At 32.6% G+C, this 27,963-nt stretch overlaps 2 protein-coding genes across 4 annotated transcripts in view; one reads left to right on the top strand and one right to left on the bottom strand.

Annotated features, from left to right (window-relative positions):
- LOC126740106 (fatty acid-binding protein, adipocyte) overlaps positions 1-27,963 on the bottom strand; it is a 484,513-nt gene that overhangs the window by 191,431 nt on the left and 265,119 nt on the right. The gene's annotated exons all lie outside the window — the stretch shown is intronic.
- Positions 345-27,963, top strand: LOC126740100 (facilitated trehalose transporter Tret1-like). 2 transcript variants are annotated; one of them, XM_050446000.1, is made up of 6 exons: positions 345-470; positions 8,962-9,344; positions 15,944-16,061; positions 24,023-24,223; positions 24,310-24,446; positions 26,752-27,963. In XM_050446000.1, the coding sequence occupies exons 2-6, from the start codon at positions 9,276-9,278 to the stop codon at positions 27,709-27,711; spliced, it is 1,485 nt and encodes a 494-aa protein (XP_050301957.1). In that variant the 5' UTR covers positions 345-470; positions 8,962-9,275; the 3' UTR covers positions 27,712-27,963. The 2 variants fall into 2 exon arrangements, with proteins under 2 accessions (XP_050301957.1, XP_050301956.1); XM_050445999.1 differs by lacking the exon at positions 345-470 and adding an exon at positions 8,881-8,900.

Here is a 27,963-nt window from a genome sequence, read left to right as displayed (position 1 = left end):
AAAACAAATAAACAAATTATACTTTGCAAATACAGACAATGTCCTTCATTACCAACACGATCGAGGGGTAGAAAATTTAAATTTATATAGTTAGTTGCCCGCATTGAAAATGTATACAGTTCACAACTAAATTATGACACATGCATAAAACACTTATTTTTTTTTTATTTCTAAAGGCGGGAATAGACTTAATCAGAATGTGAGACATTTAAAATTATAAAAATTACTGGTTAAATTAAATTGTATTGTCATCAATTAAAAAATCATATATTGCAAAACCGAACATAATTCCCCAACCAATTTAATCAATTAAATTTTCATTAAAAGCTTTTTTGCTGCGTAAATTTTAGCATCAGTTATATTTATACTCTTATTGTAAAAGTTACATGATTAGATTCGGCAAGTTTTAAAGTATAGTTCCAAATAGACAGACAAGAGTTTTTGTTTGTTTTTCCACCTCAAACTTTAAGGTAAACTTTTAAATATAGAAATATTCTTTGGATTTGCATTTTGTGTTCATTGTATATTATAAGGTTTAAATGCTAATATTAAAAAATTAATTTAAAATGAATTCTCATGAAAATGAAATCTCAATAAAGTAGGTGGAAGGCAATGTTTATGAGAATTAAAAATTAATTTAAATTTTGAAATATAGTTTCAACTGCAACAAAAGCCTAGATTCATTATGTGCAATAGTAGTTACTCTAATATGTCTGTATCCAAAATTATATTATAAATGAAATGAATGGTTTTCATAAGTTTTGAATAGTTTATTAAAATTGATTTTGATTGATTGATGTGTGCATGCCGAAGACTGAGAACATAAAAAGATTATAAGACTGAGAACATAAAGAGAAGTGCTCAAGTACAGAGCCTTTCGAAAGTACCTCACCTCACAGAGTACCTCACTATGGATATTCTGTAGCCTACTGCGTTTTTCATAATAAGTAAACCTTAATTAGTTTTTCTATAATACCTCTCAAGCCCTTATTTTTTAGGTTTTCGTATATGACCCATGTACAACTGCTGCCATATAAGAATGCTAATAAAATCAGAATGCGTTCTGCAGGTCATAAACACAGCACAAACTAAAATCTTTTTATTTAGCTATTCAGGGGTAGAGTTTTTTCAAATGAATTTAACAGAATTCTCTTTTTTTGTAAGTTCTAAATGCATTTTTCTACCACGTGTTACATAATAAAATTTCTCATAATCCAGTTTACTGACTTTTTATTTCCAAATTCTCGAGAAAAAAGCATTTAAACTATTCACGATATCTTCTAAATTACATAGTTCATTAAGGCTTATTTTTGAATTTTTTATGATTGTCTTCGAATCTTCCTCATTTAAATATTATTTTCTTGATCCTATTTTATATATTTTCTACTTCCTTGTCATTTGGATTATTTTTTTTAAACTTAATATATCATTTCTTTTCAGTTTCAAGTATCTTTACTTTATTACGACTTATGTCTTTTATTTTACTATTATTTTAATATTTTAAGTTCTTTTGATAATTTAGGTTTGTATTTTTTTATATTTTCTCACATAACAGGATAAAAACCTATATTCTAAAAACAAACTATCATTAACGATAATTGGTGCAATTTCACCAATGCTATATTTAGCCGAAACATGGTCTATAATTTATACATATTTTTACAGGATATGCAAATGTTATTCTTTAAAATTAATAATTACTTAGAAAAAACGTTTAAAATGAAATGTATTAAGTTACAAGTTTAAACGCTATACAGCTCGTTTATATTATGAATTATTACCAACATTATTATTAATTTATATGAACATATCAGACTTGTCTTAGTTAATATTGCAATATTATTGAAAAGCCTACTATTGAATGAAGTATACTATGAAAGTAAATTTATAAATCTTTCTAATGCTTTCTTAAAACACTATTCTTAATATGATAAACATATTGAGTAACTTTGTTTTCAAGATCATTAATTACTTAAATTAACAATATTTATCTTTCCTACACCAATTCACAACATATCATTTTCTATTCCTAAATTTGGATCACCTTAATTGATTAATTATAATAATTTTGGTGATTAATTATTAATCACCAAAAGAAACAATAGAGGTCTTAAATTTGATCCTTAAAGCACACCAGATGTTAATACTGTATATTACAGAGGAATATCTATATAATGTGCAACTATAATTATCCTAATTTCATAAAACTTCTCTTTACAAAATCAAATAATCTTAATTAGCTGTTTAGAATAATTATGATTAATATTACTATATGTTTTGGGGTACTATATTTCTCATTATTATAATTCATACATCAAAGATCGGAATATCCGAGTGTTGTTGATGTATTCTTAATTCGTTTTAAGTTGTTTGTTGATAAGCCGTGGTAATTCAATTTAAAATTAATTGATTGATTGATTTAATATATAATTATAAGTATTAATTATAATATGTGTTATACTGTGGTTACAAATTTTTGAATTTCATAAATATTTTTTTAAAATAACCCTGAATAACCCCTCCATAAATTGCAAAATTAAAGTCAAACACAACTGTTCACATTTTTAAGAAATTATCAGATTTTTGCTCAACTTGTATCGAAAATTGTGTCTTTTGACCATCAATTCCCAACTTTAACTAACTATCCTGGAAAATAAATTCATAAATCGTTAATTTGGCTTGGTTTATTGACTTTATTTGGATTTTGATTCTTCTCTGGACTATTGATAGCCGTATAGTTGTTAGTAAACGAAACCATGCCAGATCGTTATACTGCACGGGAATATCCTAACAGGCATCTCATCTATGGAGAATGTTGATACAATACAAATGCTGCCGCTAGACTGTATCGCCAAAGGTACCCAAAGGAAGAGCGTTATCCAGATTACATAGTATTTCTAAATGTGCCTTGATTACTTCTAGAGGGTCGATTCCCAAATCAAATGGGTGGTGCAGGCAGACCGCGCTTGCCCTACGAGACCGAATTCTTACAAGAAGTTGCACCTGATCCGAGTGCCTCAGTACGTGAAATAGAAACAAAGACAGGCGTGTCTAAAAGTTCGGCACATTGAATATTGAAATTAAAACGAGTTAAATTTGTACCACGTACAACGAGTACAAAGTTTATTGCCTCGAGACTACCCGGCAAGACTTAAATCTTGTCAAACAATGTTGCAAAGACATACAGAAGATCAGCGATTCTTGAAAAGAATTCTATGGTCCCATAAATCGACTCTTAAGAAGGATGGATACATAAATCTCCTCAACATACCTGAGCATGTGGAAAATCCACATTTACACCGAGAGGACCGGTCACAATACTAGCTTAAAGTAAACATGTGGACAGGAATACTTAATGGTAGAGTTATTGGACCATTCGAGTTGCCAAAAAATTTGAACGTCAAAGTTTACCTAGATTTCTTAAAAAAAATCATTTACCATATTTACTAAAAGATGTGCTACTTAATGGGCGTTTTCACACTAGACGACACGACAACGACAACGATGGCGATATATCGTGTCGTTATATTTTCATTTTGACAGAAGTTACACATGCAACGACACGGCTTTTGTAGTTGCCGTGTTACCATTGAAAAATATGGCGACAGTTAACTTATATTTGTTATATTTGTTATATTTGTTATATTTGTTATATTTAAAACATAAAAAAAGAAATAAGCAAAGGCAATGGGTACATCAAATAATAAAAGTGAGATATCTAGAGGGTGCCTATTATACTCTTTTTAAAAAGTTGACTGCTGACTCAAACAAGTTTTTTAATTATTTCCGTATGAGCAAAAATACTTTTGATTACATATTAGAAAATATAATTAATAATATCAAGAAGCAAGATACTGGCTTTTGAATGTACATACCACCTGAAAAAATATATTATGTTTCAATTAGGTAAGTTTTTTTTTACCGGTTTTCATAAAAACAAAACAGTTTATTTTAAGATATACTTTTAAGTTTTTAATTAATACAAAAAAGCTTAAATAGCAATAAATGAACAAATATTTTTAAAAAATTACAAAAGATATTATTGAGGAAGTTCATATGCCGCAGTTTTATCAAATAGTTGTTGATACTTGTTACATAATTTGTCAAATATGTTTGAGAAGATTGTTGATTGTTCTGGTGGTTTGTGTACCATATGATTTGTTGGAGGAGGCGACTGATAATCCGAAGTTTGGAGCGAATTGTCAGAGTCTAATGAGATCGTTACAGGCGAAGGCATTGGAACTGCAACACACTGCCATTTTGACGGATTAGCATGCTGCTGTGTCTGTATCATGTTTCTGTGCTATCTTAAGTAAAAACTGAAGATGGTCACTATATATATAATTCTTTTTTGCTCCTTGACCACTTTTTGTTCGTAGATAGTAAGATCTAAAAAAGCTGTCCCATTATATTTGTCCATTTAGCTAAAATAATATATCAATTAACTAATTGAATATGTTTTTTTTGTCAGTTGCCTTGCTATTGGGTGCACACTGACTGAATTACATTATAATTATAGAATTGGGGTATCTACTTTGAGCAAAAATATAAACTTTGTGTGTAGCTATATATGGAATATATTCCGATCCAATTATCTTAAAGAAATGTGAAACGCTGAAAAGAAGGCTGGAAAGAAATTGCCGATGAATTCCAAAGAAGAGCCAATTTCCCTAGGTGTCTTGGAGCTATCGACGGAAAACATATTCGGATTGAAAACTTTCCTCATGCAGGATCGATGAATTTTAATTATAAGAAGTATTATTCCGTAGTTCTGTGGGCAATTGCCGATGCCGATTATAGTTTTCTATTCGTGGTTATTGGAGCATATGGGAAGGATTGTGATTCCTCGATTATTCAAAATATTGAGTTTTGGAGAAGATAAACCTAAAAGTTCCTTACGTATTTGTTGCCGTTAATGCATTTTTAGTGAATGAGCATATTCTCAAAGATTTCTCAAATCATAATTTAAGTATCAAACAACGCGTGTTTAACTATATAGACTGCATAGAGCTCGTAGATATGTGGAATGCGCATTTCGAATTTTAAGCAACAAATTTAGGATATTTTACAGATCAATAAATGTTTCTAAATGTTTTATAAAAATATTATAAAAGCTTGTATTACTTTACATAATATAATACGAAAAAAAGATGGATTTCGCAGAGAAGATCTAATTATATCATCTATACTCTATTTCAGAAGTGTATAGAGCAATAAACTGGGGAATTCCGTTCTGTTTGGCTACATTTCGTGGTAGTTCATAGGCGCAGGTACTTATAATATTTATGAATTTAATTTTCACGGATTAAATGCCTTTATTTTGAAAGAGATTAAATACTAAATAAATACTTTTAATCCTTTTGTATAGGACCTATCTTTTAACGCTTTGTAACATGCAAAAATGGGGTCAGGTAATATATACAGACTATAAATACTTTTAAATCATATTTTAAACGTTAGTAGTCACTGCTACGCTGTAGTGTAATCACAATATTATTATCCCAATATTTAAAAAATGGAGGTATTCAGTCCAACGAAAAGATGTACTAGAAATTCTCCACTATCGCTGAGTGAAAAAGTTATTATTTTAAATGTACATGATTGCATAAAACACGATTACCCTAGTTTTACTGTGCAAGAAATTGTTGAAAAATGTTCTCGAATGAGTGGAATTGGAAAGTCCACCATTTTCAAATTGTTGCGGGAAAGAAAAGTAGCAGGTCAAGTGGAATCTCCCAAGCAAAAGCCAGGACGACCTGCAAAAGTCCTTGATGAAAATGCAAAATGTATAATTTGAAGAAAAGTTCACTCTTTTTATTTTAAAAAGGAAATACCCACCCTAGACAAAATTTTAATGGAGCTTGGCCGAGATGACAGTATTCCGTTGATAAGTAGAAAACTTTTATGGAAAACTTTAAAAAATATGGATTTTGCCTGGGAAAAGCATAACCGCAAAGCACTTTTACTGGAGAGCGACGAAATTGTTTGTTGGAGACGACAATACTTGAGAAGTATCAAGCAGTACCGCAGGGAGCAAAAGAAAGTTTTTTATCTTGATGAGACGTGGATTAACGAAGGTTATATAGTCCAAAAAATGTGGCAAGACAAAAATATAACCAGTGCTCGCCAAGCTTTCATAGAAGGCCTGTCTACGGGTATTAAAGTACCTTCGGGAAAAGGAAAAAGATTTATCTTAAGACTTAGAGACTTAAGACTTAAGACTTATAAAGAATAATCACACATATTGGAAGCGAAGAGGGATTTTTAAAAGAAGGTCTGCTAACCTTTGAGTCGACTCGCACAGGAGATTACCATGAAGACATGAACTCAGACGTTTTCGAGGACTATTTTGGTGAAATGATAAAATTTCTTCCGGCTAATTCGGTGGTGGTTATGGATAACGCAAGCTATGATTCACGGCGAATAGAGAAGACGCCAACTTCAAGTTGGAGAAAGCAAGAAATTATCGATTGGCTGACTGCAAAAGGTATTGCGTTTGAAGCAAATTTGATAAAAAAAGAACTGCTGGCAATAGCAAACTTACACAAAACTCGTTTCATGAAATACGCCGTGGAAGATATAGCCAAAAAATATAATATAACTGTACTGCGCTTACCGCCATATCATTGCGAACTAAATCCTATAGAACTGATATGGGCGCAGGTAAAAGGATTTGTAGCAAGACAAAACACGACTTTTAAAATGAAAGATGTTAAGCTACTGTTTGATCAAGCCATTACGGAAGCGACACCAGAGAATTGGCGAAAAGCAGTCCAGCATGTAATTAAGCAAGAGGACAAAATGTGGGATCTTGACAAACTCATCGATCAGACAGTCGATCCTTTAATTATAATGTCAAGAGGTGATGACAGTTCGTCAGATGACGAAGAAGACTACAATCTATTATAATTTAAAATTGTTATACACTGTTCAAAAAGTGCCAGATCCAAAAGTGACATTTTCAACTGTTTTACTCTACATATTATGTTCAATAAATTTGTGAAAAAAATATATTATTCCATTTAAACAAAAGTAACTTTCTAAAATAAAATAGCATTTAAGTACATTAATTATAAGGTAAAAAACAAGTCCCAGTTGCACGCCTTTGGCGAACCGTTTTTAATGTTTATCAGTGGGTAACAATGGGCAAAACTCATAAATTGATCCAAAACCGGGTGGCACTACCTGCAATCAACGAAAAGAAAGAATTTTACATTGAAACTAATACCCAACTAAGGTAGTGGCATAAAATATTGGTGGATCACCAGGTACCACTTTTGCATATCTAATGAGGTTTTATTGCTCTACACACTTCTGAAATAGAGTATAATTCCAAATTGGAAAACTTGCCACCCGCTAAAATCCAATCAACTAACAGAACAGGACAAGCTGTACACACGTACTTTGCAAATTATTTTGTTAGCAAAGAAGGTCAATTACCCTGGCAGTTATCGAAAATTTAAGTTTTGTTAAAAATAAAGCAATAATAATAATTAACTGTTTTTTTTTCAGGTTGGGATAATTGGTCAATCCATCCTCCAAAAATTGAAATATTTCCTGCCAACTTTGGTCCCGAAAGTATTTTACTTTTATTATTTTCATTTGACTTATCTCAAATACAAGGCTTGATTCCACTAATTTAATTAATGTTACCACATCATATATTATGAAACCGGCCATTTTTCTTAGTTTTTGATACACATTTTTTCAAAATAATATAAACGCAAAGATGAAATTAATTTAAACAACGGAAAAAATCGCCGACGACACTAGTGGAGTGACTGACTGACTGCTGCTTGGCGACATGTCGCCTCTCTGGAATTTCCGGATAGAGAATACCCGAACAGGTGGATAGGGCGGGGTGGAACAATAGCGTGGCCGCCACGTTCACCTTATTTAAATCCTTTGGTTTTCTTTTATTAGGGAGCAATCCTACAATCCTATAGAAGACGTAGTTGAACTGCGCCGAAAAATCCAGGCAGCCGCTGAACAGATCAACAATGGAAGATTCGCCCGACTAATAACGCAATCTTTTCTAAAAAGGTGTAGAATGGGTATTAAAAATGAAGTCTAATAAAGTTTTAATTCATTTACTTTCAGTTCTTTTCATTTATTTTGGCTGTATACTTATGAACTTGGGTTAGAGGAGCGGTGTATTTGACTAAAAAAAAATACATCCCTATTGAACCAATAATCTGGCAAGTATCTTACCATTTTGAAATCTAGATTAGAGACGCTAACTTTTGAAATCACTTGCCAAACAGTAAAGTAATTTTCTTTTTCAGGACAATTAGTTAAAGTTGGGAAATGATGGTCAAAAGACACAATTTTCAACACAAGCAAAAATCCGATAATTTCCTCAAAATGTGAACAGTTGTTTTGTTAAGAACTGTAAACTGTATTGTAACCACAGTACTGAAAAGATTAATAGGAAGTGTCAATTTTTTTCGGTTTTCTATAAACGCCTGTAACTTTAAAAGTACTCAAGATACATTGTTTTTTAAATATTTTTTTTTATTCCCTGAGCACCTGATCTATTGCCCGTTTTCGGCTTATCGTTGATTTTTGGGACATCCTGTATAAATTAACGTAGGTCAAGGTAAAGGATTTCTGTTTTACCTAACTAGATAAACTGAAGCTCCGATAATTATAAAATATATTATTAATTATTTATTGAAAGTACAAGTATTTTAGTATGAACTCAGTTAAAATAAGAACTTCCCTATCCAAAAAATTTTCCACGAAACGCCACTGGGTCTTTAATAGAAACAACATAATAATTCAATTTTTCTAGAAATTATAAGGTAAAAGAAAAAATTTCTGCTTTTAGCAAATGAGCAAATAACCGATAGAAATAATATAATAGCAATAAACGATTGTATTGCAGTCAATTGCCACATGTAAGATTGATTATATTTATCTATCGGTTTATTAAAAATAGATATTTTTGTTATTTTACAGCCAGCTTGAACGACAACTCATCCATTGGCCTTCCTCTAATGATTTCCTTAAAGTCTCGCCTATCATGCTGCATCGATCTCTCTTTTACTTAAGAAAACCCCCACAATATCGAATGATTTTTTATATTTCAAAACTATTAGCGGTACCAAATAATAAGTGAACGTGGTGCCATATAACCGCACATCACCTCTCAAGGGGAACGTAAAATTGACGATACTTGAGTAAAACAATACCGATATGCAAGCGGCAGTGCTATAGGTTAAGTAACGATGTATTAATCTGATATTTAAAAAAAATTGGTGAATTCAACTACAATGGAGGAAGATGGGCCCAAGATGGTTGAAGTTTATCAAAAAAGGAAAGAAAAATCTGTGTATACACAGGTAGGTGGTACTAAACATATTAATAAGAATTTAAATAAAAATTAACAAGATTTATTTTTGATTGATGTGCTGTAAAATATCCATGTTTGAACGTTTTTGCTTAGACAGGTTTGATTTAAGGCACTAATTTTATAAAATTTCCACACTGAACCCAATTTATTTATTATAGAAATACTAGAAGTAAAACAATTTGAATTTTAGAATGTATATGAGATTTTTGTCAAGTAAATTCACAACAAAGAGGTTAGATATTTAATTCATCACCTTTTAGACGAGGTCTTTCGGTAAATCATAAAAACTGAATATAATTTAATGAAAACAAATAACAATTTTGCTTTTTACAACTATATATTTAGGTTTTTAACATTGTTTTATTCATATAATTTATATTACTATACAAAACATTTAGCATTGACCACCAAAACTACAAATTTGAAAACGAAAAAAAAATTGAATTATTGGTAAATTTACTATTAAATAGTACGACATTAAATTACTATTAAATAGTACGTCATAGACAGTTTTTGTTATTATAATTAAACTTAATATGATAAACATTATGTCGTCTGTGTAAAAATAATAGGTAAAAATTCGGTGCATTGAAAGTTAAACGAATCCCTATACGATTAGTGAGTACTGTATAAGTTTTTGTGCTTCTATAGCTAATACATAATTAATGTAGTAATGTCTTTATTATTATATACAAATTCCGTATTTAACGAACATATAATGAAAAAAAAAACACATAGCACTGTTTAAAAAATTTATTTAAAACTTGTTATTACAAAATCATTGCTTCAGCACTAATTTGCATGATCTTCAGAGCCAGCAACTTCTAGTTGCCCTGAAGCTCTCAAAAAACCACAGGTATAGAGATAGATAAATTTTACAAACAAAACAGATCACTAATAATAATAATAATAATAATAATAATAATAATAATAATAATAATAATAATAATAATAATAATAATAATAATAATAATAATAATAATAATAATAATAATAATAATAATAATAATAATAATAATAATAATAATAATAATAATAATAATAATAATAATAATAATAATAATAATAATAATAATAAATATTGGAGAATTCCTTTAACTATAAAGCAGCTGATAACGACCGAATTCACAACTTTTGGTACAAACGGTTTAAATGCACTCATATACATTTAGCTCGTCATTTCAACAGATTTTTGCAGGAACCACCTACAATACCAACTTACATTGCGCAAGGACTAACATATTTGCTGCCAAAAGATAACGATACCGAAAATCCTGCAAAATATAGGCCTATCACCTGCCTGCCTACAATCTATAAACTGCTTACAGCATGCATTGCAAAAATAATTTATAAGCACTGCGAAGACCACGGAATTATCGCTCTAGAACAAAAGGGCTGCATTAAGAGGTCTCAAGGATGTAAAGAACAGTTACTTATAGACACTGTAATTATGGAACAAGCAATACAGAAGCAGAGAAACTTATACACCGCCTTTATAGATTACCGTAAGGCCTTCGATATCGTTCCACACACACTTGGCTGCTTGAGGTCCTTGAGATTTATAAAGTCGCTCCACCGCTTATCAATTTATTAAAACATATGGGTTTCTGGACCACACAGTTCAATCTTAACTGCAGAAATGAAACTTTAGCGATTGAGCCTATTAAAATACAACAAGGCCTTTTCCAGGGAGATTCCCTGAGTCCCCTCTGGTTTTGTCTAGCTCTGAATCCCCTCTCCCATATGCTTAATCAAAGTCAACATGGATTTATCGTTAAAGATAACAGGGAAAACCTATATAATATTACACATCTAATGTACATGGATGATATCAAAGTCCATGCTGGGACATCAACGCATGTCAACTCATTGCTGCGAACAATTGAAATATTTTCCCACGACATTAAAATAAGCTTTAGTATCGATAAATGCAAAACTCAAACAGTTGTCAAAGGTAAACACAACACCAACAACTTTGAATTACAAGATGGTAGTCTCATTCGGGCTATGGAAGAAGAGGAAACTTATAAGTACTTGAGCGTACATCAGTCAGCCCATACAGAGCACAAGAAAATGAAGCAGAACCTCCAAAAGGAGTCTTAAGCAAATTTTAAAAAGTAAACTGAATGGTAAGAACATGATTAAACCGGTTAATACCTACGCTATCCCTGTCTTAACGTATTCTTTTGGAGTCATTAGGTGGACAAAGACTAATATAGAGGAGATTGAGAGGAAGACCAAAACAACCCTCACGACGTTTCGAGCACACCACCATCAGTCAGCTATTAAAAGACTTACTTTTCCCAGATCCAAGGGTGGCAGAGGACTAACTGATATATATATAACATCAGGATGCACATCTCTATCAGCTGTCGAATATCTGCACCAACATAACTGTGTGGCAAGAATTATTCATCAAGAACTGGCAAAACTTTATCATCTAATTGGCGAAACTTGCCCCTGTTACCAGTACAAACCAGAAACTGTACTTGAAAATGACGACTTTCGCCTCTACTGGGACAGAACTGTTTTGACCGATAGGACGCTGACATCAAACAAACCAGATATAATCCTAATAAACAAAGCCCAAAAGAAAACCTTTATAATTGATATAGCAGTGCCAAATACCAATAATGTCCTAGAAACGACACACACTAAACTTGCTTAATACGCAGATCTAGCTCACGAGATAAAACAACAATGGAGGCAAGATAATGTATATATACTCCTTCTAGTTATTTCATCCACTGGAATTGTCTCTTTAACACTGTCCAAAAACCTTAACGTATTGGATCTTTCCTCCTGGATGATTGTCACTATACAGAAATTTGTTATACTGAATACATGCAACATTGTTCGAAAGTTCCTAAATCTACCATAGCAAAATTCATCTTGCCTTCAGGCCGATGAAATTGACAACACCGCTATCAGCGAGATAAAACCGAAAGATAATAATAATAATAATAATACCTCGACCCAAATACCTCGCTGAGTCCTCCACTAGGAGTCTAGAAGATCCTACGACAATCCACGAATATCTCGTCAAAGGAAACACTTTCCTGTTTTTCAAAAAGAATGACAGAACAGACCTTAAGAACTATAGGCCTATGATCTGTGGGTCGGCAACTAGTGCTCTAATAAATGAGAATATCTACATTGTATCAATAACAATACGGAATAATAAGGAGGTTTTCTTAGTTATAAATAACAGCTTACTATCGATGCAGTGATTCTTAGGTCCAAAGGACAAAACGGCTGGAAAAAAGGTCCCATGATTTGCTTATAAAATATTGACGCAAGGATAATTGGAATCATTAAGCAAAGAAATCATGGAAAACCAGTTTGTGGATGTATGGCCAGACTCTTGGTCACCAGTATGGTTTTGCCTAGCTTTAAATCCAATGTCGATAATTGCGGCTTTGAGTTGAATATTAAGCGACAGAAGAGATTATCTCATTTGCTTTATATAGATGATCTTAAACTATATGACGAGACAGAGGGGAAGCTTTTTGAATTGATGAAGGTCGTCAAGGACTACATCTAGGTTATTGGAATTAACTTCGAGTTCGACAAGTGTGCAAGGATAACTATCACGAAAGGAGGTGCGGAGGCGTCACCTTCGAAGCATCTTGATATAAACCAGCCAGATTATTCATTATTTATCACCAGAAGATTATTCATTATCTAATCGTTATCTGAGGATGCCACAAAATTATGGGCTAAACCATGCAATGCTGAAGAGAGAGTTCCAGGACAAATATTACAAGCGCATGACTACATTGATGAACAGCTATCTCTCAGGTGGAATCATTGCTGCGATGAATGCGTGGGCGAAACGAGTACCTATGTATTTGTTTGGAGTTGTTAAATGGTCTGTCATGAATAGACTAACTAGGAGAATCTTTAGAAAATATAGAAAGCCGCATTAAGTCGTCAGTAGAAAGATTATGTGCGTCACGCAAAGAAGGTGGAAGAGAACTTGCTAACAGTAAAAGACTGTGCCCTAATCAAGAAAATATAATGCAATAATGGTTTTTGGCATCTGACCATAAATTAATGAGGGGGGTTGCGAAAGAAGAATAGCTACACCACTCAGACCACAGATATTTACAGACTGCACATATCAGCGAAAAAAGAAAACATCAGAAATTGGAGAGAAGAGGCTCTACATGGAAGATACCCGATACTTTTATACAATGAAGGAATACATATGATGGAATATATAGAATTTACTAATTTGGCTGGATGTCAATTAAGTAGGTACAGGGTAATAGCCGGATAGCTATCGCAAATGCTGGAGAAATAATAGAACATGTAATGGGCGGATGTCCAGTGCCGTCAGACAGTGCATACCTCAGTAGACAGTTGGCCAAAATGTGCACCAACAACTACCCATTAAGAAAGGTCTGCTGAACGAGGACTCTCCACCATACTATATATTTGAGCTGGAGTATACCTGTACTGTAGTCTGTGGATTGTGTATTATATTGTGACAGGCCCATAATTAAGTACAAATCCACATTTTCTCTTTGACTTTTTGTTAGTTCTTGAGCCAAATTTAAAAAATCTTCTTTAATTTCTTAATTTAGAGGCGATTTTATTAATACTCCATTTTAAGACAGTTAGAATTACAAATTGAGAACAAAATTTTTTGTTAAAGATTAAAAATTCTTTTTTAGAGAAATAATATTTCAGCTATTTCAAATAATACTTTAATGATCGTTTTTATAATACATGGCTTTCGGACCATCAACTGAGGATACTAAATGTTTGCTGAATCTTCTGTGCACAAAATCGTGTCATCATTAATACTAATACAAGAGAAATTATATATTTCAAAACTCGTCCAATTCATTATAATTCCTTTCTTAGTGGTAGATCGCTAAGTTTGTAATTAATCAAAAAAATGACGGAGATATCTGTGACTATGTCAATATGTCCTTAGCTAACCTATATTCTGTAGTGTGATCTGGAAACAGCTTTAATACTATATTTAATGCTATGGCAACGAGTGTTTTTTCTGACTGTTTATTATTTCAAACAAAAAAAACATCTCTCTCAAATTACATTAAATTTCTACGCTTTGAAACTGGCTCAGTATACCCTTAAAATTTTGTAATCAAATTTAAGATCTTAAATATGAATGAAACTCGCTTTTGTCGTCACCAATCTTGATAACAGAATCGAAGATTGACTGGTTAGCCCAAGTAAAGGAGATGTTTTCTAATTAAGGTTTTCAGGATATATGGAATAACCTCAATATCAAAACTTTATATAATAAAATAACACTCTTCTTGAGAAATGTTCTTCCAGGAGTGCTTCCAAAACCTTACATATGTTACGATATTTTTGATTAAAACTCTTGCAAAAATTAAGAACATTGTAATAGCCAGGAGAGGGGTGAGCCTATACGTCGCGCCTTATTAAATAAAATATCTAAGTTGATTTAAAAATATATCAGCATCTGCAATAAAGCAATGGAATAGTTTTAGAAATAGACAGTACAAGCCTGCTTTTACTGACGGGGAAGTTATTGATTCTGAATACAAAAGTTTATGTGTATGATATGGAAGATGAACGAAGAAACTACCTAATACTAGATTACGTTACCATATTTAGATAATTTTTATACCTGTTATACTAAGTTTTTTATGATGTTACCTTGTTTTTTGGTTAAGTTATATTTAGGAAATATGTATCCAGAGCCTTTTTTTAATTTTATAGACACCATATTAATTCCGCAGGTAGATTTTTTCAATTAGGCCTATTCATTTTTTATCCGGTTTACCTCATGGACCGTTAATATGTATGAGATTAAAGTTGGAACGCCACAAAAAGATAAAAAATTGTCATTAACAAAGTACTGCAATAATCACAATTTATTTAGCTTTAAAAAAAAACATTAAAAAACGCACCACAGCATTTTAATGTTTCATTTATCATAATTATTATTGCTTGTAGTAGAACCCATAAACTACATTAATAAGCAGTTTCTTGAATGTTTTTTTGCTGTTTTTTTATGTAATTTTACTTCTTATCGGATAGTGTGTAGTTTTATGTCATATAACAAGCTTTTTCGTATCACAAAAGTAACGTTGTATGCAAGAGCTTAAAAATATTAAGTTATTAACAAAAAAATCTAATCAATATCATGATAAAAATATTTACCAAAATGCTTCGTCTGTTATTTGCAAATTTTACGACAAAATTAGAACTTTAATTTTAATTGATTTGTGAAAAACATTCGGCTTTTATAAAGCTATACAGGATGGTTTTATTTATTTTTTATCGACCTAGAAAATACATCCAAAACTCAGTTTCATGGGTGTTATTAAAAATAATTAAAAAATTCATTGAAATTCAAAGCAATTTACATTTATTTGATAAAATAAATACTTTTTTTATTTATCTAAAACATATGTACTTTCAAAAGTTGATGTTCGTAAAACGTTCTTAGATAGTTTTAGGACCTTAGAAGGCTTTTACCTGTAATTTTGTTAAACTTTAGATTAAAAAAAATTCTTTTACTTATTTATAACAACTTTTTTATTTTATGTTGCAAAAATATAAATATATATTTTATTTTAGATAACCTTGGCATTTTTATCAAACTTTTCGAACATAGCCCCAGGAATGAGTATAGGATTTTCAGCCGTTGCCATTCCAGCTCTCAAAAATCTGGATGATCAGCAAATTTCTTGGTTTGGTAAGTACTTTATTAATGAAAATTTCATCCATATACTTACAAAATTAAATAAAAATAGTATGCGTACAATTTTTTTATTAAAAACTTACGTTATTGCTACAGAGAGTTTTTTTGTTTAGTATTCTCAAATATAAATCTACTGCGCTATATCTTTTTGATTCGCATTAAATATATGAAAATTTAAAAGCAATAATATTATTTTGTAAATAAAACCATTATAGATGTGCAGTAAACTATTTATAGAAATGGCGTTGATAACAGTAGTTTTTCTTTATTTCTGTTATGCAATTGGTGAAAATATTGAGTTGTTAAGTTATTGTTGGAACATGATTGCTAATATTTATGAATTATTAGTTTTTAGCTTAATTAATAACACATATTTTTTATATTAAAAAAAATAGAGAATAGAGAAGAAAATAGAGAAGATAATTTAACTTTAAAACTTATAAAAAGTATCTACCTTAATATTACCAACCCATTGTCTTACATAATAAATTTGTGTTATGAAAATTGTAAAATTCCCAGGAGTGGAAAAATAGTGTAATTGTGCCAATTTTAGTCGATTTTCTGGATAGATAAACACAATAGTTCAAATCCGAAACAGTTTGGTTTTAGGAATGGTTGATAAATAATGATTTATTGAGCAACTTAGCAAAGGCATTTTGATACCATACCTCATGATGTTTTATTGGAAAACGTTAAAAGTATAGGTGTACGTAAAAACTAATTTTAACTAATAAAAAATATCTAAATGACAACAAAATGTTAAAAAGACATCTAGTAATAGAAATGTTATGGAACGAAATAGCTAGAATCCTTTCATTAAGAGGGTTAAGAGTTTTGCATGCTGACTATGCAGCTATACTGTTGAACAGCCAAAATTAGGCTGAAATCTATAAATTGGTAGGAATGGAATAAAGAAAAATACTTCTTCTTAAATCGCATACACAAAGGATAATTATTCAAATTCTTTAATATCACCTTAACCAATCAAAGGACTAAACCAAAGAAAAGAAAAGTTTCTAATTTTGATGAAGTTCAAGAGAATTACCCAGCTTTTGTTGCTATAATAAATATAATTAGTTTAAAGTTTATTATTTTTCTTTAACAGAGAAATATATGGTTCCTGTTACTTTTTTTCAATATTTTTTTTAATTTATCGCGTAGCATTTAATTATTATTTTCCTAGTCATCATTTTCTGTAGATATCCAAATAAATATCTCCATTTAAATTTCCGTTAATAAATAATGGCCCAATCACTTTATATCCTAAAATGCCTGCCCATACATTAATTTTTTGAGGGTACTGGGTATGACCTTCTACAAATGCATGAGGATTTTCATTGCTCCAATATCTACAGTTATGCTTATTAACAAATCCATTTAGATAAAATGTGCATTCAGCGCTGAAGTAGATATTCTTTACATGAATAGTATTATCATTAATCATTTTTTCACAAAACTCAACTCGCCTATCGAAATCGTCTTCGGTTAACTCTTGCAATATTTTCATTTTGAATGGATGAAATTTATGATATTTGGTAACTGTGTGAACAAAGCCTAATGAAATACCAGTAGCAGCAACAATTTTGCGTAATGAAGTATTAGGATTTATTCCGAAATGACCCAAAACTTCAACTTGAGCGGCTTCATCCAAAATTCGCCGATGATCACGTTTTTTATTTGCAACAGATCCAGTTTCAGTACACTTAGTAACAAGGTTCAAAACATACCTATGCGAAGCTATCTTCTCCGGATATCTAGCGGTAAACGTGACGGCAGTTTGCCGAGCACATTGATTTTGGGCACCATAAATTAGAATAATTTCCACTCTTTCGGCTAGTGTGTAAACCATTTTGGAAGTAAAATCTTCAATTCAACAAATAAATTTTCACTATTCCAAGACTGTCGGCAAGTATGCAAATGTAACTGACGGCAAAATAAATTCTTTATTTTCCTTAGCAACTATAAATAACTAAGCAGGTATAGCAATAAATACAGTTCGCCCAGGATATCTGTGTTGATGAAAAGAATGCGGAAAAAAATTCAGGTTGTTATTTAGTTTTTTCCAATAGCATAAAAATAGTTTATAATTTAAAATTTCCATTTTAAATTATAAACGAATTGTAGATTTGGCAAACCCTAACGGGCAACATTTTGAACACTTATTGAAATAAAAACCGATATTTTCATGTTTTTGTTTTCTATCTGAACAAATTAAGATAAACAAATATTTTTCTAACTTTCTCGAAAACGAATCGACCGATTTAAAAAAATTAAACGTCAAATGAAAAGACTTCAAAAGACCTTTTAAACAAGCTATTACTCGATACCCCTTGGATTTTTAAGGGGATGACCCTGGGGGGTAGAGGGTGAAAGGCGGTGAAGTAATTTTAGGTTAGAAAGTTGTCCCCCTTTACAAACCTTTTGACGTATTTCGGCGTTTTTTTTTTAAACAGTGGTTTTCGATAAATCTGTGGTGGGAAGTTTTCAAATGAACACCCTGTATGTTATAAATGATCAATAATTGTAGAGTAGCATATCCAGACTTTAAACTTTCTGTAATATATTTGAATTTGAAATTTGTATCTGCACAGGCATTCTTTCAGTCACTCCTTTAGAAATACAGAATATAAAAAAATATGTAAGATTTTAAAGTTCACTCACTCATTGTTTTTCCCAACATTTTGAAGCTCCAGATACAAGAGTAAAATTTTTAGGCGGCTTTCTTGTATAATTTACATATATTTAACCGAATTATGTAAATCAAGATTTACTTTTGGGTTTTAATTATGCTTTTCGTAAAATGATGGCTTACCAAAAGACTGACTCTGAATTTCTACTAAACCAGCAATAAAGTTTCTGGTTTCTAAGGTTCTTTCTTTATGAATCCAGACCATATTGCTAAATCTAAAACTGTTAGTCTTTTACCACCTTTATAATAAAATTGTATATTTTATATTGAAAAATTAAATAATTTAAAAAAATATTTGAAATATCTCTCTCAATTTGTTATTCATTTTTGTTGAATTAAGCGGATTTTTATTACTATTATTTTTTCTTCCATGTACATGAATCCTACTATGGCTAACTCAAACCTAAACAAAAAAAAAATTCCTCTAATTTTTTTTACAAGAATTTGCTTTATAATATTATATTAAAATAATTTTTTTTATTTTTTACTTATCATTAGATATATTGAAAAATTTGAATGACAAGCCACAATAAGATATTGCAAAAATTATCAGATCAGAGAATATGCTGATAACCTCAGATTTATCACATTAATAATTTAATATATTTTCATGAGGATAACATACATAACTTATACCTTTTATTAATTTTTACATAAGAAGATAATTATTTTTGAGTCATTTATATAAGATATCGTTCTCTTTACATTATATATTTACTTAAAAAATAATATAACCTTAATAGCATGACAATAATAATATATTGTAGTAATCGATCCTTTTCTTGGTACAATTCCCTTCACCAAAGCATGAACCATAAAATAAAATAACGTAATTGATAAAATCTAGTAATATAATCTGAATATATAATTATACGGAGTGTCCCAAAGAAAACAACATCTGGTCAGAATAATGAGTATTAGAATTATAAAATATGATAATAATAGTAATAATAATTATAATAAATAAAGGCCTTTATTGTGAACGCGGCATCACACAATAGGTTTTATAAAAATACTTGATAAAATGACAGAAAACGTAAAAATATAAAATTGTATACACACAAAACAAAATATAATCGTAAATAAAAATTAATTAAGATCTCTTATAATATTTATCTAAAGTTTTCTAGTGTCTCCGATTGAATAGCATATTTTTTTATTTTTATATGCCTCTATAAAAAAATCCAGGGGTGGCAAATTCGAGGGCCTACCTAGCCTTTCAATAAAAGGGTATCTCAGAAAAGAGAAAAAACATAATCTTTCTTGTAATGATTCTCACCCTTAACTTTTTTTGTTATCTTGGAATTAATATCATTCAAAGGCACTTCATCTGCATTTATAGGCAGAAAAAAAAACTAACAAGGAATTATTCCCGCCTACATAATTAACTTTTTAGGAACTTGAGTATGAACCACTTAAATCTATCTAGGATTTGTAAATATAGCTTTTCATTAACCAAAACCTACATCCGTTGTAAATAAAACGCGTATTTACAATTGTTTTCAATTAGCTTTACAAGGAATTGCATGTGTCTGTCAACTTTGATTAATTTCTACATCACCTAAGGTTTGAAATACTGAAGAACAAAGAAAAACAAAAAATAAGATTTTTCATAGTTTGTGAATGTTTTTCGTATTATTTTCTTACTTTAGTTGTCGTTAAGTTCGGCATAAAGTTGACATAAACACTTACTTGTATCGCTTCACTGATAACAACAGCATGTCGAATCTCATGCTTTTTATTAAGACTATTGACGTATTTGTCCCGATACTTGCACTGTTTCATTGACGCATTTGGCCTGCTTTAAAAAAAGCTCGTCTCAACCTTAATAAACTATTTTTATATATTTATTTTATCCTTTTATGCATATGTCACTCACCTATTCGTATATCTGTAACACAATCTCATTCTATTGAGTATTGTAATAACTAGGTGGTTTTAAGAAATTCTTATATTTAATAATCACCATTGGTAATTTTTATCACTCCTTATTTTTAATATAGCGATATATACGTCTAAACTGTATTTTGATAAAGGTTGGACTACAAACTCGCTGAATTTTCTTTCTTAGAGATAATTAAGGAAAGCAAACAGGGAATGAATTGAATGAATTGACGAAACAGTGGGCTGCCAAGGCAGTTGTGCATATAGGTCTCCTGATGAACCCGTCATGCCCCACCGGGGGTTACCAGAGCCCAACGGCCTTAGAGAAACCGATAAGGCTCTCTGGTCTGAAGGACTTAAAGTCGCTCGGTACACTGAAAGTGTTACCCAAGTATTTGAACCTGGCGCGCGTGAGTGCTGGGCACTCCCCGACTACATGGTCAACGGTTTCATCCTCCTCACAGCACCATCGGCATTCCGAGTTGTCCGCAATACCGATAGTATGGAGATGGCTTCTTAAGTGCCAGTGACCGGTTAAAAGACCTGTCACTAGCCGAATTTCGCGTCTTTTTAGGCGTAGTAGATTTTTGGTGAGACAGGCAGAGGGCCCACCTATGTGCGCTTTGGCCTGTCTCATACCAGGGGACTCAGTCCATCTTCGGTGGGTCCACTTGTCCAGCAGACCCTTCATTGACGCGACCGCAACGCATTTGGCGATACCAACTATGAGTTCCGGCCCCATCAGCACATTCGCGGATCCCAGTCTGGCGAGAGAGTCCGCTTCCTCATTACCTGCATGGCCTGCGTGGCCAGGTATTCAGACGAGTTGGACCCTGCATCCAACCTGTACCAGTTTTTTCAGGACTTTTATGCACTCTAGTACAAGCTTGGAGCTTACCTTTGCGGCAGTGATAGCCTTAATGGCAGCTCTGCTGTCCGAGCATATTGATACAACTGTATTGCGGTGTCCGCTACTTAGGATTCTCTGTCCGCATTTTAACACAGCGAATACTTCGGCCTGGAAGACAGTGGCGAGCTCCCCCAGCGAGTATGCCCTACTGGTATGTGGGATCCCACCAATAAGCCCTGATCCAGCTCTGTTATTCATTCTGGAGCCATCCGTGTACCAGATGGTTCCCCTATTTAGCAATGCAGGTCTGTTGAAATGCTGCCACTCCTCTTTGCCTGCAATGTGCGTCACGAATCCCTCGCAGTCCACAGTCACTGGAGCCATGCAGTCACTGCTTATCAGAAGGATAGGACATTCCTGTATGGCCAGTGACCAAATTTTTGCGTGACCGGTCTCGCCAGCACGTAGTTCGCCGAGGACGTATAGCCTGTACGCAGTCCTCATTGCCTCGAATTGCACAACGAGGTCCAGAGGCGGAAGGCTCAGCAGAGTCTCAAGCGCTCTAGTTGGCGCCGTCCGCATGGAACCCGTTATGCTGAGACATGCAAGACGTTGGACTCTGTCCAGTTGAGCACGAATTTTCGCTTTCTCCGTACATGGCCACCAAACGATAGCCCCGTATGTGAGAAGAGGTCTCACAATGCGCGAGTAGATCCAGTGGAGGATCTTAGGAGACAGACCCCAGGTACTGCCAAAAGCCCGCCTGCAGGCCCATAGCGCGCAGGTGACCTTCTTTATTCTGGTGTCTGCATGATCGTGCCAGGAGAGTTTGGGATCCAACTTGATTCCCAGAAATCGAACTGTCCTGGAGTAATGCAGCTGCACGCCACCTGGAGATATAACAGGGGGCGTGCCAAAGTTACGTCTCCTCGTGAATAGTAGGAGCTCTGCTTTTTTGGGGTTAATCCTGAGACCCCCCGAGAGGCACCATATGTCCACCATACGCAGGGCTCTCATCATAGAGCCCTGCATTGAGACGGTGTCTTTCCCTGGGCAAAGGATTACCAGATCATCAGCGTAGGCCTGTGTGTATAGGCCAGCATTGTTTAAAAGATTTATCAGGCTGTCGACCACAAGGTAGCGGACAATACTCCTCCCTGCGGGCAGCCCCTAGTCGCCAACGTTTCGACAATCTCGTTGTTGAGCTGGGCAGATACATGACGTTTCGAGAGCATGGCCTCTATCCAGCTAACCAAACAGGGTTCTGAGCCGCGGCTCTCGAGTGCTTGGCAGATTAATGCAAAAGGGGTGTTGTCGAACGCCCCTTCAATGTCTAGAAACGCACCCAGACAGGTCTTGCCACTACCCAGAGTACCCTCCACCTTCCTAACGAGGTGGTGTAGGGCCAGGTCCGTGGATTTGCCCGCCTGATAAGCGTATTGGTGCACATGCAGTGGTTTGTTGACCAGGATGCTTTCCTTAAGATATCGATCAATCAGCCTCTCCATCGCCTTCAGCATAAAGATGGTAAGGCTGATAGGTCGGTACGATTTGGGATCTGTAAAATCGCTTTTTCCGGGTTTCGGAATGAAGACGACTTTCACTTGACGCCATAACTTTGGGACGTAGCCCTGAGCAAGGGACGACCTGAATAGTCTGACTATGTGTGGGGTTAGTACTTCTAACCCGTTTTGCAAAAGGCATGGATATAATTCATCCGTGCCCGGAGATTTGAAGGGGGGGAATGTCTTGATTGCCCATTTCACCCTCTCGTAGGTAATTATTCTTCTAGCAGTCTCGAACTCTAATCGAATCGGAGCCCGAGAACAGCTAAGAGTTGGAGTCTGGGAAGTGCAAACAGGGAATTTTTTTGAAAAGAACGATGTAAATTATATTTTCAATTAGTTGTAGCTAAGTTATTAAAATTAATTATTGAATAAAATATTACATGTAGTACCTCTTTTAACGCATAGTTCCATAATACAATTACAAATTAAGGATAATTAAATCCAAAGAATAGATTGTAGTAAGTTTCATGGTAAGTTAATAAAAACTATTTCTGAAATTAGTTGTTTGGTCACCTAAAACAGTATCGTTGCAATAACGAGTAACTTTATTGCCATTACTTGCAAATATGAACAAAACAAAAGGCCAAACAAAGAAAAATATTATTAGAGATTAATTTATTCTAAAACACCATGGAAAATCTATTTAAGGTATGACAGTACTCAGTAGGGTAGCAAAAGCTCTTACTAAAATTAGTAATAAATACTGTCTATTAGAGACAATATTGCTGATTGCGTAATACAGAATAAAACGTATTCTATCAAAAGGATCCTCTAATCTACTAATTACCTTGGAGTAAACATATAAATATGTTATGTTTTTATAATAATTATCAAAGATATGATATTCGAAAACAGATGTGCTGCGAAAATTGCCCAAGGTCTTCTTTTTCAGACGTATCAATTTCATCTCATTAACTTATTGACGAATTGAATAAATTTGTCTTACTAAATGTATTTATTTTAGCAAGCATAGCCTCACTAGCCACACCTCTAGGCTGTATACTATCCGGACCAATAGCAGATAGATACGGTAGGAAATGTTCAATAGCAGTAGTCAATATAGCTGCATTTATAGGGTGGCTAATAGTGGCTTCTGCTTACCACTTGCCCAATCAGCAGTATGAAATTCTTCTTGTCGGCAGGTTTTTAACTGGATTATCGACAGGTTAGTGTGTTGTTTTAGTTTACTGATCACTATTTAGTTAAAAATTATTTAATTATATTTATATATATTTTATATTTTTTTTGTAGGATTATGTGGTACACCAGCCGCAGTTTATATGGCGGAGGTAGCCAGTTCTAAACTTAGAAGTGTATTTACTACGTGGGTCTCTTTATTTTATGCCATTGGTATATTTAAGGTTTACCTTTTAGGTCTTATACTTAAGGTTTGTATTAAAAAAGAATTTTAATGTTTTGCACATAGTAAGATTGTTTATATAGAATAAGGGAAAGAGCTATTTTAATTATTACTTAGCTAAATTCATTAATTTTTGATAAATTCATTTTTTTCTATTTCTTCTTTTTATATTTTAAATATATTTTTTATTAACTTTTTTAAATAGATTATTTTGGTGTGTTCTTCTAGATTTAGTTCACATTGCGTGCATACAATTTTTCGAGCCGTTTGATTCACTAATATTTTTTCACTGAAATAAATTTTAATTAGATAATTCTTTCAGAATACTAAAGTTCATGCCATTAATATAAACACACTTTTTTTTTGTTTTTTAAATTTCGGCGTACAAAATTTGATTGCCATATTACGGATGTTGCCTTATTTACTATCTGCTCTACGTGAGTTTGCTCTCAAAATAATACCCAAGTATTTAACCTGCTTCTCCAATGTTAGATGTGTCTGATACAGAGTGGGAGGCTTAGCGCCTGTCAAATTCTAGTAAAGAGAATAAGTTCCGTCTTCTTTGGGATGATGGTCTCCTGACACCACTGTTCCACCATCCTGTACGCGCCTTCTTCTATATTATTTTTCATTACAACGGTACCCACAGTCAATTATTTTAGACGCTCAGCATAAGGCATTTTCTCTAATTTTAAGCCATGCTGTCATTCACTCAGGAGTTAAGTAGCTTAACTTCAGAAGATCACCAGGGAACCTCTTTTTTGAGAAGTCATAAAAAATTATCAGTAACTTTTTGCCATATTGTATTACTACTTCAAATACTCTTAGAAGATGTGCCTAAGTTCCTTATTATATCATTATTAATATTGCCTACTTTGTTAAAAAACAGTCGAAAAAATGCGCAGAATTACAAGTTTTTCGACTTTTCAGCAAATTCTGTTTAGTGTAGTTCCATAATAAACAACGTGTTTCTAGTGGCTTTTTCCAGGATTTCCTAGATGTTTGACCTTAAAGAAACACTCTGACCATGAACAAGATGTAGTTAGTGAAAAAAAATAGGGTAAACGGCGTAGATAGAATTCAGGATCATTAGTTTTTTTTTTAATTAATTTCACGGTAAGAAACTAGGCAATACAACATGTTTACATCACAGCTATGTAGTGTTAGAGTCTGATGATGATAAGTGAACTCATCAAAATTCATAACTCTTGACAAGAGATTGGCATTTTCATTTGTGGAGAAAAGTCTTCCCGCCCTTCCCAATCCGCTATATTATAGCCACTCCACTTCAAGAATGAACTTCCACTTACAAAAAAAAATATATGTATTTAATTCTTTTTATATACTTTTGTCCTCTAGATAATTTCATTTTGTATATAATTTTATATTAAATAGCATTTAATTTCTTAAATAACTTAAGTGTTCGACCTTTATTTCCTTTTTTGTTTTCATCACGCTATTCAGCAGAACAAACGAGTCTTAACAATTTTCGTGTCTCCAATAATAAAATTACCAGTTGTACAGACTTAATTTTAAGCTTCCTGTATAGCCTACATGAAATTTTATCACTTGCAATTATACAAGATTTAAAAAATATTTCCTTTTTCGGCCGTCAACAGTATAGAATAAATTTACCTGCTATCATTGCATTCTTTAATTAATATTGCAGCAGCTTTCTATACACTCTCTTCGGGATCATTATTTCTGTTTAACCTGAAGTTGTCCTAATTGGTGTAGACTATTATCCCGTTTTATATCTGAATATGTTGTAATATCTGATAATGTTTATAATTGTAAGACTTATGGCAATAAATACTCTCATCTGCGCTTATCACTTTATCTACTTATCTCATTTTTCAACGTGTTATATATGTAGTTAAATTACAAGTTTTACAAAGTTGTGTTTTACAAACCTAACCTATCTTTATTGACTTGATTAGGCACCATAGTGGATAAGTCCAGATACTCAAAAAAGGTAAAAATATCACAAGAATCTTTTTTTTTTAATAATAATTGTCCTTACATTTAAAGCCTTTTGGGGTCATAGATGCAAAATTGCAGTAAAGAAAAGAAAGGTTTACTGCTGATTTACTCCCAAAATAGTGGAAATTAATAATAATGAAGGTTGCTTAAAGCAGTCCTTTTGAAAATATTCAGAATATAAATGATGCAACTTTTCTTATCTAAAATGAAGAATATAATTATGTTATCCTTAATTGCTCATTTTAATATTTTGCTCTTATAATATTTTGCATTTTAATATATCTCAAAATTTTTCTAAAAAAACATGGCATTTATCTTTACTTTACTATTACTGATTTGTTTATTTTTAGGACGACTGGGGTACAATATCACTAATAGCAGCAGTATGTCCTATCATAGGACTAATTTTCTTAAAACTATTCATACCTGAATCGCCACCGTGGCTAATAACGAAGCAACGCCTCGATGAAGCCAAGAAAAATATGTGCAGGCTCTACGGAACCCAAACCTATACAGCTGAGGTCCGTGAAGAAATTGAAACTTTGATCGCAAATCGACCGATAAAAAAGGAGATTCAACAGAAAACTTTGATGCAGCAATTTGTGAAAAAACTAAAAATGCTCATGAAGAAGAACTTTTTAAAACCTTATGCTATGGTGTTAACATTTTTCTTTTTTCAGCAGTTCACTGGAATTTTTGCTATAATGTTTTATGCAATTGACATTGTTAAAGGAGCCAAGGTCGAGCTAGATCCTTACATTACTATAGTGATCATTGCTGTAGTTCGGTTGATTGCTATGATTTTACTTAGTTTCTTCAGTAAACATTTTGGAAGAAGACCTTTGAGTATTATGTCTGGCTCAGGAATAGCTCTTTCTATGCTTATCCTCGGTAGTTATATTTTGGCAGTGAAGCAAGGCCTAATTACACAAGAGCAAGAAAAATCTTTATCATTTATACCTCTTTCACTTTTAATATTCTACTTTTTTATAAGCACCATGGGATTTTATCCACTTCCTTTTGCCTTAGCCTCAGAAGTCTATCCGGGAAACATTAGAGGAACTGCTTCGGGTATAAGCTCTGGATCAAATTTTTTGTTTAACTTTTTAATAGTTAAATTGTACCCCACGATGGTATCAAATATCGGTGCCCATGGGGTATTTTACTTTTATGGTACTTTGGGTCTCATTGGGACTCTTTTTGTGTTTTGTTTTCTTCCTGAAACTAGAGGGAAGAGCTTGGAGGAGATTCAAGCATTTTTTGTGGGAAAAAAGACTGAACCGATACTAAAAAAACCTGAATCAGCTTAGTAATATTAGATTTTAGAGTACTAAAATCTAAATAAAAAACGCTGAAGTAAGGTTGTTTAGTAATGGAATATCTGCAGCCAACTCCAGAAATGAGCCGCACTACCCGCCTATGCTGTATGTGTTCTCCAACAATAGATGCTAAATGTTACGACACCTGCAAACTAAGTATATCCACTGTAATGTCATGAGAATTAATCATGTTACGTTTTAGCAAAATTGAAAATTAAATTAAATATATTTATTTTAAAAAAA

Source organism: Anthonomus grandis, chromosome 9 (assembly GCF_022605725.1).
Source record: "Anthonomus grandis grandis chromosome 9, icAntGran1.3, whole genome shotgun sequence".
Lineage (NCBI taxonomy): Eukaryota > Metazoa > Arthropoda > Insecta > Coleoptera > Curculionidae > Anthonomus > Anthonomus grandis.
Note: the sequence above shows the minus strand (reverse complement) of the source record. Positions and strands in the feature narration are given on the sequence as shown.

Excerpts from the sequence above, each read along its gene's own strand:
- LOC126740100 (XM_050446000.1), top strand. The coding sequence starts at position 9,276 with ATGGAGGAAGATGGGCCCAAGATGGTTGAAGTTTATCAAAAAAGGAAA. Across the intron at positions 9,345-15,943 it reads AAAAATCTGTGTATACACAG|ATAACCTTGGCATTTTTATC; the intron begins GTAGGTGGTACT and ends ATTTTATTTTAG. Across the intron at positions 24,447-26,751 it reads TTTTAGGTCTTATACTTAAG|GACGACTGGGGTACAATATC; the intron begins GTTTGTATTAAA and ends GTTTATTTTTAG.